The sequence below is a fragment of the Oncorhynchus mykiss genome, chromosome 11 (assembly GCF_057628025.1).
Source record: "Oncorhynchus mykiss isolate SJ-2025 chromosome 11, ASM5762802v1, whole genome shotgun sequence".
Lineage (NCBI taxonomy): Eukaryota > Metazoa > Chordata > Actinopteri > Salmoniformes > Salmonidae > Oncorhynchus > Oncorhynchus mykiss.
Genome location: NC_143032.1, coordinates 64,320,972 through 64,333,032, shown reverse-complemented (window position 1 = coordinate 64,333,032; position 12,061 = coordinate 64,320,972). Strand labels below are relative to the sequence as shown.

At 45.3% G+C, this 12,061-nt stretch overlaps 1 protein-coding gene across 4 annotated transcripts in view; it reads left to right on the top strand.

Annotated features, from left to right (window-relative positions):
* Positions 1-10,601, top strand: part of LOC110536184 (tissue-type plasminogen activator) — a 34,924-nt gene extending 24,323 nt beyond the window's left edge. For all 4 annotated transcript variants that reach the window (XM_090190919.1, XM_021621799.3, XM_021621798.3 and 1 more), the window contains exons 3-15: positions 632-674; positions 1,052-1,186; positions 1,785-1,895; positions 2,819-2,993; positions 3,089-3,180; positions 3,680-3,857; positions 3,967-4,052; positions 4,346-4,408; positions 4,762-4,969; positions 5,058-5,194; positions 5,468-5,608; positions 8,752-8,900; positions 9,254-10,601. In XM_090190919.1, the coding sequence (XP_090047045.1) occupies positions 632-674; positions 1,052-1,186; positions 1,785-1,895; positions 2,819-2,993; positions 3,089-3,180; positions 3,680-3,857; positions 3,967-4,052; positions 4,346-4,408; positions 4,762-4,969; positions 5,058-5,194; positions 5,468-5,608; positions 8,752-8,900; positions 9,254-9,421 (1,686 nt within the window). In that variant the 3' untranslated portion in view covers positions 9,422-10,601. The remainder of the gene's footprint in view (positions 1-631; positions 675-1,051; positions 1,187-1,784; positions 1,896-2,818; positions 2,994-3,088; positions 3,181-3,679; positions 3,858-3,966; positions 4,053-4,345; positions 4,409-4,761; positions 4,970-5,057; positions 5,195-5,467; positions 5,609-8,751; positions 8,901-9,253) is intronic.
* The last annotated feature ends 1,460 nt before the right edge of the window (positions 10,602-12,061 follow it).

The following is a 12,061-nucleotide window of genomic DNA, read 5'->3' as shown; positions in this document are numbered from 1 at the left end:
GATCCGTGTAAAGGAAAGAATGAATGGGGCCATGTATCATGAGATTTTGAGTGAACCTCCTTCCATCAGCAAGGGCATTGAAGATGAAACATGGCTGGGTCTTTCAGCATGACAATGATCCCAAACACACAGCCCGGGCAACGGAGTGGCTTCGTAAGAAGCATTTCAAGGTCCTGGAGTGGCCTAGCCAGTCTCCAGATCTCAACCCCATAGAAAATCTTTGGAGGGAGTTGAAAGTCCGTGTTGCCCAGCAACAGCCCCATAACATCACTGCTCTAGAGGAGATCTGCATGGAGGAATGGGCCAAAATACCAGCAACAGTGTGTGAACCTTGTGAAGACTTACAGAAACTGTTTGACCTCTGTCATTGCCAACAAAGTATTGAGATACTTTTGTTATTGACCAAATACTTATTTTCCACCATAATTTGCAAATAAATTCATAAAAAATCCTACAATGTGATTGTCTGGATTTTTTCTCATTTTGTCTGTCATAGTTAAATTACAAGCCTCATCTTTTTAAGTGGGAGAACTTGCACAATTGGTGGCTGACTAAATACTTTTTTGCCCCACTATGTGTTTGTTGGTACTGTGGAGATTTGAGCTCACTTCTCTTACCTCTCCCATGGCAGGTTGAACTTCGTCACACCAAAAGAGGGACAAGAAACTATAAAGGTGTGCATGGACTGCCCCCTCACCCTCTTACACCCCTCTTCTGTCCCTCCCTTCACACCACAGTAGGCTACTGAATGGAGGACGGCTCATAATAATGGAATGGTATCAAACACGTGTAAGCATGTGTTGGATACCTTTCCATTTATTCCGTTCCAGCCACTGGTGCCCAGCCATTAAGGTGCCGCTGGCCACCTGTGCTTCACACTAATCATGTGTTAGCTACAACAAATAATTTGTTTGTCACCTACACCTTCTCTTTTCATGTGTATTCATTATGTATCTGTCTCATCTTGTAAGTGACTCATGTGTCTGTCTCTCTATGTCTTTGTCTCTACCCCTGTGTGTGTTTCTGTGTTCGTGTGTGTTTGTATGCATAGAGCGGTGTGTGGATGGCCAGTCGGCTGTGGTGCGTGGTTTTGGGGACACGTGGTTGAGATGGAGGGGCCAGCTTGTGGAGCGCTGCACCTGTGCATCACGAGGACGACAGCGCTGTCACTCTGTGCCAGTCACCAGTGAGTGGAAACACACAGACAAACACATATACTGTATATAAATACAGACACACACACACTCACAACCCCCTTTAGGCGGGCAGAGTGACAACACTGTTCAGCTTGTTTTTCTGTAACTTGTTTCCTTTTCCAGAACCCCTTCCCTCTGTCTGCCTTCCCTCTGTCCACTCTGTATTTACAGTATCTCTCCTTTCTGGTCCCTTACTTTCCTCCACTATGGAGAGTGGTTGGTGTCATGGAGAGAAAGGGTGTAGTCTAGGATGTATAGTCATTAGAACACCCACCCATTGTGACTTTCACTATATTTAAATGTACACACATGTTCCTTCACCCCCACTGAACAATGCTATGATGCATGACCACCCATCTGATGACAGACAAATCACTACCTCGTTCTCAGCTTGTGTGAGGTCATACGCTGTCAACAGAGACGTGAAAATTGGGGTTGAAGCTGTTCTGAAAAAAAGGGAAATGATGACATTTTGTATGTGACGTAAAAGAAGGCATAACAGGTGGGCTCTTCGTCTGGTCTAGTAAATATTGTTGTTAGAGAAATAATAAACAACACGTCAAACCATCCCTCTCTCCATCCCTGTAGCCTGCTATCAGTCAAGGTGCTACAACGGGGGAACCTGTAAGGAGATGGTCTACTCCTCTGACTACCTGTGTCAGTGTCCACCAGGCTTCACTGGGGCTCAGTGTGAGATCAGTAAGTAGAGCACAGAGACCACGCTACACTGTCAATAAATACTTCTCCTCTCGCCTCATATACTACTGAAAAACAAGGACAAGGGATAGCTATTGATGTCTGTCTATTAGCATCTAGTAGTAATGTTGGTTACTACTATCATTAGGGCAGTAGACACATAGAGAATGGTAGAACGTAATCCTGTGACAATGACTAGAAAAGATTATGGAGTTGTGGTCTGTGGGCCAGCCATAAAATAAAAATAGTTTACACCCCAGAAGCCAAAATCTGAAACGCCATGGAACTCAGTGGTTAGCTGGCATCAATCGGTTTGTTTTAATCCCGTTGGGGGGCCGTGGGTGGGGTATTTACATGTAAATTCGTAACACATGTTGATGGCCTAATGAGTGAGTTCACAGCCAAAAGAGTGAGCCCAGAGTCATATTATATGACGTCATCTATCAGCGTCATAATTCATTGTTGGTCATTTGATGAAACCACAATGGCCAAACTCTGTCCCCATGTGACTCTGAGTGAGCGTAAAAAGAGCGGTACATCCTCTCTACATGAGTTTACTCATGCGTGTGTCATTGCATGGATACCATAAGATCAGGGAGCCGAAACACGGAATAGATGTGTGAGTGAGTCCTTAGTCATGTAACCAGGATGCATGACGATAGGAGGAAGCCATAGAGGAAGGCCGACAGCTAGACAGACAGACTTTATCAGATCAACATGGTTGCTATGATAATGTATTTTCCCATAGATACCGCGTCTGTGTCCCAAATGGGACCCTATTTCCTACATAGTGCTCTACTTTTCACCAGAGCCCTATATGCTCTGGTCAAAAGTAGTGCGCTATGAAGGGAATAGGGTGCCATTTGGGACAGAAATTGTGTTTGGGTGGCTGGATTGGATAGACTAATTTCTCTCCCTCTCTACAGACACCACTGAGAAGTGTGTGGTGGGCCAGGGTAAAGGGTACCGTGGTACGTGGAGTATCAGTCGAACCGGCTCAGAATGTATCAACTGGAACTCCACAGCCCTCAGAGGGAGGACGTTCACAGCTAAGAGACCAGAGGCGAACAGCCTGGGGCTGGGCAATCACAACTACTGCAGGTACAAACACATACACGCACAAATACACACACACACGCACATACATCAATCGAGCACTCAAGATAAATATTCCCCTCCCCTGTTCTCTCTCTTAGGAATCCAAGCGATGATACTAAGCCATGGTGTCATGTCTACAAGGGAACCCAGATAGCCTGGGAGTTCTGTACTCTCTCCAGCTGCCCTGCAGGTAATGACATGACAACGTAATACTGTACCGCTATTTGGTTATGTAGCGGACACGAGTCCGTCATGGTCACCTAATGAGGTAGTCCGCCCTGTGAACTTCAAAACCAGTGTCTGCACTTGGCCCAAGAGGGAATTTCCTCTTGATCTAAGAGGTTGGTTGTTCCCATGGGAGACCTGGGTTCATGTCCTGCTTGTTAACAATGGCGCCAAACGTGCAGTGGTGTCTCATGGGGGAGGAGGTCAAAGGGGAGTGAATGTAACGGACATGAGTTGGTCATGGTCACGTGATGAGGTAGCACCGCCTGCAAACTTCAAAACCAGTGTCTGCCCTCGGCAATTTCCTCTTGGTGTAATGGTCTAAAACGTTGGTTTCTCCTGTGGGGTTCATATCCTGCATGATACAGTTACATTGTCGCCTTGCCAAACTATGACAAGAAGGCTACTTGACTGACTAGTCCACAGCGTAAATGAAATATGTGCCTCACCCTGTGTTTTTCCAGACCAGAGCCCAGCGGAGTGTGTGCAGGGCTCGGGGCAGACGTACAGGGGGACGACAGCCATCACTAAGAAGGGCTACAGCTGTCTCGCCTGGGACTCACCCCTCATCACCCACAAGTTCTACAACGCATGGAGTACGGAGGCCAGAGAGCTGGGGCTGGGAAGTCACAACTTCTGCAGGTAGGATTATAAACACACAGAGAAACTCTCTCTCTCACACATGCATGCTGGACACATACACTCGCACGCACACACAACCACACACTTATACATTCTCTCTTTCTTTCAGGAACCCAGACGGTGATCTCGGCCCCTGGTGTCACGTCTACAGAAACATGAAGCTGACCTGGGAGCTCTGTAACATCACCAAATGCAGTGAGTATCTCTGTTACCATGACTACTGTCCAATAATATCGGCAACAGTATGAATGTATATGTCCTCATGTGCCGGTCAAATTAACACTGTATATTCTGCCAAGATTTGTCATCACCTACAGTAGCTTACTGTAATGCATGTAATGACTAAGAAGACAAGGAGTCAAATGACTGTCGGGATTGCAATGAGTGAAATGCCTAGGAGTGTAATTGAGTACATTTGCAACTGTAGTCACGCTGTATGAGTATTTGATATCTAATGTCGTACTGAACAGTATCTGTTTGTTCTTTAGGGAGGAGACCTACTACCATCACTACTCTAGGCCCCAGGGCTCCCACCACCAACAACAACAGAGGTAAGAGGACAGTCACAAAACAACACATTACATTTACCTGTACACTTGTCTTCTTCCTCCACACCTCCCCCTCTCCTTTTATTCCTCCTCTACACCACACCTCCCCCTCTCCTTTTATTCCTCCTCTACACCACACCTCCCCCCCTCCTTTTATTCCTCCTCTACACCACACCTCCCCCTCTCCTTTTATTCCTCCTCTACACCACACCTCCCCCTCTCCTTTTATTCCTCCTCTTCCTTCACACCTCCCCATCTCCTTTTATTCCTCTTCCTCCTTCACACCTCCCCTTCTTCCTCTTTAAACCTTGAGGTTTATACATCTGAAAATGATATATTGACTGCCCCCCCCATAGGTACCTGTGGACAGCGTGCTGACAACAATCTCAGTCGCCCCTCCTTCCGTATCCTGGGGGGGGCCCGGCAGAGTGACATCACAGAGCAGCCATGGCAGGCAGCCATCAACGTGTTCCGGTCCACATACAAAGCACACTTATTCCTGTGTGGAGGGGTCCTCATAGACTCCTGTTGGGTCCTCTCTGCTGCACACTGCTTCGACGAGAGGTAGGTTTAATACACACGTGCGCGCGCACACACACACACACACACACAGACACCCAAGTGTGACTCACTGATTTGCTTTCTCCGTTAGGTTTAAACCAGAGCGTCTGCAAGTGGTTCTGGGTCAGACGTTTCGTAAGAACTCCTCCAGCAGTGACCAGATCTTTGAGGTGGAGAAGTACTGGACCCACGAGAAATACAACGAGGAAAACTTTGACAATGACATTGGTGACCCATTTTATTTACATGACATTTTAGTAATTTAGCAGATGCTCTTATCCAGAGCGACTTACAGTAGTGATTGCATAAATTTTTATACTGCTACCCCGTGGGAATTGAACCTGGACCAACTGAGCTATATTGGACAGCACAATGTTAGGCACTGACTCGCAAGAGGCTTATGGCTTGATTATGTAGCATATGTAAAGAGCTGTTGTAACCAAAGTAAAGAAATATCACTAATTCTCTCTTTGCCCTCCTCCTCCCTCCCCCTCTTCTCAGTCTTGCTGAAGTTGAAGAGTGATAGTGGCCTGTGTGCTGTGAACTCCCCGGAGGTGTTGCCCGCCTGTCTGCCTGACCCAGGCCTGGTACTGCCTGACTGGACCGAGTGTGAGATCTCTGGCTACGGCAAAGAGAAGGAGTGTAAGACAGACATCACCCTTTCTTTGAAATGTTTCTTTCTTTTTTAAACTCATGAAGCTTAGCGAAGTGTTTCTGTGGTTTATTTTCTGATGCCCAGTAGAGGACAGTAGCCTGAGGCACACTCAGGTTTTTGTGAAAGGGTGGAGAAGAATGTTGACGTACACTACATGACCAAAAGTGTGTGGACACCTGCTCATCTCGTTCCAAAATCATGAGCATTAATATGGAGTTGGTCCCTCCCTTTGCTGCTATAACAGCCTCCACTCTTCTGGGGATACTTTTTTTATTTTGTATTTTGTTACCACCTTTTTCTTCCCAATTTTGAGATTTCCAATTGCGATCTTGTGTCATCTCTGCAACTCCCCAACGGGCTCGGGTGAGGCGACGGTGTAGTCCTGCGTCCTTTGAAACATGACCCGCTAAACCGCGTTTCTTAACACCTGCCCGCTTAACCTAGAAGCCAGCTGCACCGTGTCGGAGGAAACACAGTTCAACTGACGACTGAAGTCAGCTAGAGCGTGATGAGCCAAGGAAAGCCCCCCGGCCAAACCCTTACAACGCTGGGCCAAATGTGCGTCGCCCTATGGGACTCCCGGTCATGGCCAGTTGTGACACAGCCTGGGATCAAACCCGTGTCTGTAGTGACGCTTCAAGCACTGATGCAGTGCCTTAGACCGCTGCGCCACTCGGGAGGCCCCTTTCTGGGATGACTTTTCACTAGATGTTGGAACATTCCTGCAGGGACTTGCTTTCATTCAGCCACAAGAGTATTAGTGAGGTCGGGCACTGATGTTGGGCGATTAGGTCTGGCTCGCAGTCGGCTTTCCAGTTCATCCCAAAGGTGTTTGACGGGGTTTTCATGCCTTCCCCAAACTGTTGTCACAAAGTTGGAAGCACAGAATTGCCTAGAATGTCATTGTATGCTGTAGCGTTAAAATTTCCCTTCACTGGACTAAGGGGTCTAGCCCGAACCATGAAAAACAGCCCCAGACCATTACTCCTCCTCCACCAAACTTTACAGTTGGCACGACAAATGCATTGGGGCAGGTAGCGTTCCCCTGGCATCCCACAAACCCAGATTCGTCTGTCGGACTGCCAGATGGCATTCATCTCTCCAGAGAATGTGTTTCCACTGCTCCAGAGTCCAATGGCAGCGAGCTTTACACCACTCCACTCCAGCAGACCCTTGGCATTGCGCATGGTGAGCTTAGGCTTGTGTGCAGCTGCTCGGCCATGAAGACCCATATCATGAAGCTCCCGACTAACAGTTATTGTGCTGACGTTGCTTCCAGAGCAGAGCATGTGAGCAGAGTTGAGCGGTTGAAAATCCCGCTCATCTCTCATGGAGCGGTGTGAAACGCTGATCCATGTCCTTTCCAACTGTTCTGCTAAAAAACGCTCCGCTCACACAGGAAACAATACTGCCACTCCAAATTCGCTCCGTTCATTACAATCACAATTTAACCAACACCCATCTTATTTCTCTGACTACCTGGAACTACCATTTGGTTTGAAGTATTGAAACCAAACCATATGGATTTGAATAAAGAGAAGGGAAATGTAGGAAGTGGACATAATTTCAAATAGGCTACATGTCATATTATACAGCATATAATCACTCTAAATAGGTCAGGAGCCAGACAGGGAGCCTTAATTATTTAGGCGATATCATTTCAATTATTTCAAGGCTATAGCCTACAAAGAAATGCATTTGCGAGTGCGACACAATAGGCTGGTAGAGATATAAAGTATTCAGCATTTAAACAACATTTTGTTGTATTCAATCATTATAGTCTATACTTTTTTAGAAACAGGATTTTAGCCAATCTGTGGCTGCAGGCTCATGCGATGGTGCCTGGAGAGCTGGTCAGCAGCAGAGAATATCCTCTCCACACCTGCAGAGCCACTGGGGATGCTAAACACCCTTTTGGCCACTCTTGCCAGGCTGGGCAGAGATACAGAGTTGTTTTGAATTTTTCTATAGGTCAGCCTAAAGGTTTTTAGGCAAAATAACTAAATCAAAACAGAAAGCTCCTTGAATGTGGGAGTATGCCAGGCCTATTGTGCCAAAATCAATTATGGCCTGTTGTATAGATAATAGAACAAAATGTTTTAAGAGATCAGATTTTGTTTATAAATACTTTGCTACAATGACACACTTAGTTATCTACCCACCTAATTTCTTTCTTTTAGCTTGTGCTCGTAGTAAGAACACCATCATGCTTTTGGGATATGTGTCTTTTCAGATTCCACAATGATTATTTAGTTGTGGACAATACATCACCACACTCCCTCTCGTGCTCTTGGTCCTCATATTTGTAAGTCACCTTGATTTAGCACCTTGTGTGTTTTATCAGTTTCTTTATGACAATATTTAGGGAATTCCATGACAGTAGCTACAGTAAGGGGCTATAGCAGAACACAACTAGACTACAAATGCATGCTGGGCCGGGCATGCGAGAAGGCTGACACTCCAGCCTTTGAGAATCTCACTCCGTGCTCCAGTCAATTTGGGCACGCTCTGCTCCTCGCACCACTCCAGCTCTGCTCCGCTCACATACTTTGTTCCAGAGGCAATTTGGAACTTGATAGTAAAAACCGAGGACAGACGGTTTTTACATGCTTCAGCACTCGGAGTTCCCTTTCTTGTGTGGCCTGCCACTTTGCGGCTGAGCCGTTGTTGCTTTTAGATGTTTCCACATCACAATAACAGTTGACCGGGGCAGCTCTATCAGGGCAGAAATTGAATGAACTGACTTGTTGGAAAGGTGGCATCCTATGACGGCGGCACGTTAAGTCACTGAGCTCTTCAGTAAAGCCATTCTACTGCCAATGTTTGTCTATGGAGATTGCATGGCTCTGTCAGCAACAGGTGAGGCTGAAATGGCCAAATCCAGTCATTTGAAGGGGTGTCCACATACTTTTGTGTATATATAGTGTACCTAAAGCAGTGTTTCTTAATCCTGGTCCTGAGGCCCAAAGGGGTGCATAACCCTTGCTATCTTTTCTTATTCAGTCTAGAGATGTAAAATAAAAAATGTTATATAGGCTATATGTGTTAGAGGGCATGGAGCAATGCAGGCCGACCAACATGAATAGTGTGTCCAGAGTTTAATACCCTCCCATTTCCCCTCTCTCCATAGTTAATGCGATGTACTCTGAGCGGGTGAAGAGGGGTCACGTGAGGTTGTGGCCTCAGGACCGCTGTGTCCCTAATGTCTTATCTGGGCGTCTGGTCACCTCCAACATGCTGTGTGCCGGGGACACCCGGGGTCTGGATGACGCCTGCAAGGTGAAGAGGGCTCTTCTTTCACCCTCCTAAGACCCAAACACACTCTGTCTGTGTCCCAAATAGCACTATATTCTCTATATAGTGCACTACTTTTGACCATAGCACTATGGGCCCAGGTCAAAAGTAGTGCACTATATATGTAGGGAATAGGGTGCCATTTGCCATGCAGTATGTAGCCCAAAGCCCCAAAAACTCTACAACACTAAGCACTTAAATAGCTAATTAGCTGGTACAAGGATGTGTCATGTTGGATGTTAGTGCTCCTGATTTAATATTTATAAAATGGTACTGTAGGCCTCCTGCTGAACCATGACTGAACCACAACTGACACGTGTCCCTCCTCTCCTATGCAGGGTGACTCTGGCGGTCCTCTCGTCTGTCCCAAGGATGGGAAGATGACTCTGATGGGGCTGATCAGCTGGGGTGATGGCTGTGGGAAGAAAGACACACCCGGGGTGTACACACGTGTTACACAATACACTGACTGGATCAGCAGCAAGAAACAGGAAACCAGCCAGTAAACACACACACACACACACACACACAAAAACAGTACTCACCTGGAGAGAACTTGTGAGAATTCATCTGACTCCTGTCCATCAATCACAATGCCTTAACCGAGGAAGGGACAACCACTCAATGCACAAGAGGAACCTCCAGTACTCCAATACATTATGTGTATGCATTGTTTAACTCTTGGGCTGAGAGGGAGAATGCAGTAAGGTCAGAAGAAACTCAGAACACTACACCTCCAAAGATAATGGACTGTTACTCAGTCCATCTCAGTACCTTCCAGCTGATTCCTGTTCTACCCAGAGCTACATGTAAAGTATATATTTAGGAATATGGCTCTGCTTCCACCACTCCATATGCAGCTAATAGAATGTTGGACATGTACTTTGCACATAAGGCTCCATAGGAATGTATATAGCCACTCCAATTAACATTTCCCAGTTCATTTAGAGTTAATTTTACATGGGTGGCCTGCTGTTTGAATTGAATTTTGCAATGTTACCCTCCTACCCCACTATAGCACTAACCACAAAACAATCTGCTGGATCAATCTTAGACAGCAGCTACATTCCAAACTGAAAACTCAACCCAATACCTCTGTATTTGTTGACTCCCTCAGCCCCTAACAGTTCTCAATAGGCGTAAGAAATATGGGAGGAAAAGCCCACCTTCCAGATGCTTGAAAGGCATGAATTAAGGCGTTGAGTTGTCAGATTGGAATATAGCTAAAGCCTGAACACAGCCACCATTATCTGTCTCCATTCCATAAGCGTTGGGTTGAGCCCAGCGATCAGCATATCCAGTCTTTTAAAGTTGGATTTATGTTGAAAAGGACTGGGAGGTGTTTGTATCTAACGAAAGCTCTTTCACTGCAACGCTCTTGGACTCAACCTCCCTAACATAGTACAGTATTTGTTCATGTTTGAGTGAGTGTTCATATTTATTATCTCACAAATATATACCCTCTTGGACAGTAATGTTTAATATTTGTATTTTACATGTGTATTAAGTTAATATTTATGTGTATTCCTGTTAGTTTTTTTCTACTGTAATAGTTTATGCAGTATTTTTAGTAGTTAAATGTGTAGAGTTCTGAAAGAGTTTGTTTAATTTATTTTTGGGGCTATCATAACCTTTTTCTGAGAGACTTACACCCATCTTTTTAAATAAAGAACATTTTAAATAACATTTTTGGTTACCTCTTCAATTTATCTTGTTACAAGGCTAAGCCGTCGACTAGATTAGACCTAGAGGGCTATGCCTAGACACACAAGCACATACAGTGCCTTGCGAAAGTATTCGGCCCCCTTGAACTTTGCGACCTTTTGCCACATTTCAGGCTTCAAACATAAAGATATAAAACTGTATTTTTTTTGTGAAGAATCAACAAGTGGGACACAATCATGAAGTGGAATGACATTTATTGGATATTTCAAACTTTTTTAACAAATCAAAAACTGAAAAATTGGGCGTGCAAAATTATTCAGCCCCCTTAAGTTAATACTTTGTAGCGCCACCTTTTGCTGCGATTACAGCTGTAAGTCGCTTGGGGTATGTCTATCAGTTTTGCACATCGAGAGACTGAATTTTTTCCCCATTCCTCCTTGCAAAACAGCTCGAGCTCAGTGAGGTTGGATGGAGAGCATTTGTGAACAGCAGTTTTCAGTTCTTTCCACAGATTCTCGATTGGATTCAGGTCTGGACTTTGACTTGGCCATTCTAACACCTGGATATGTTTATTTTTGAACCATTCCATTGTAGATTTTGCTTTATGTTTTGGATCATTGTCTTGTTGGAAGACAAATCTCCGTCCCAGTCTCAGGTCTTTTGCAGACTCCATCAGGTTTTCCAGAATGGTCCTGTATTTGGCTCCATCCATCTTCCCATCAATTTTAACCATCTTCCCTGTCCCTGCTGAAGAAAAGCAGGCTCAAACCATGATGCTGCCACCACCATGTTTGACAGTGGGGATGGTGTGTTCAGGGTGATGAGCTGTGTTGCTTTTACGCCAAACATAACGTCTTGCATTGTTGCCAAAAAGTTCAATTTTGGTTTTATCTGACCAGAGCACCTTCTTCCACATGTTTGGTGTCTCCCAGGTGGCTTGTGGCAAACTTTAAACAACACTTTTTATGGATATCTTTAAGAAATGGCTTTCTTCTTGCCACTCTTCCATAAAGGCCATATTTGTGCAATATACGACTGATTGTTGTCCTATGGACAGTCTCCCACCTCAGCTGTAGATCTCTGCAGTTCATCCAGAGTGATCATGGGCCTCTTGGCTGCATCTCTGATCAGTCTTCTCCTTGTATGAGCTGAAAGTTTAGAGGGACGGCCAGGTCTTGGTAGATTTGCAGTGGTCTGATACTCCTTCCATTTCAATATCGCTTGCACAGTGCTCCTTGGGATGTTTAAAGCTTGTGAAATCTTTTTGTATCCAAATCCGGCTTTAAACTTCTTCACAACAGTATCTCGGACCTGCCTGGTGTGTTCCTTGTTCTTCATGATGCTCTCTGCGCTTTTAACGGACCTCTGAGACTATCACAGTGCAGGTGCATTTATACGGAGACTTGATTACACACGGGTGGATTATATTTATCATCATTAGTCATTTAGGTCAACATTGGATCATTCAGAGATCCTCACTG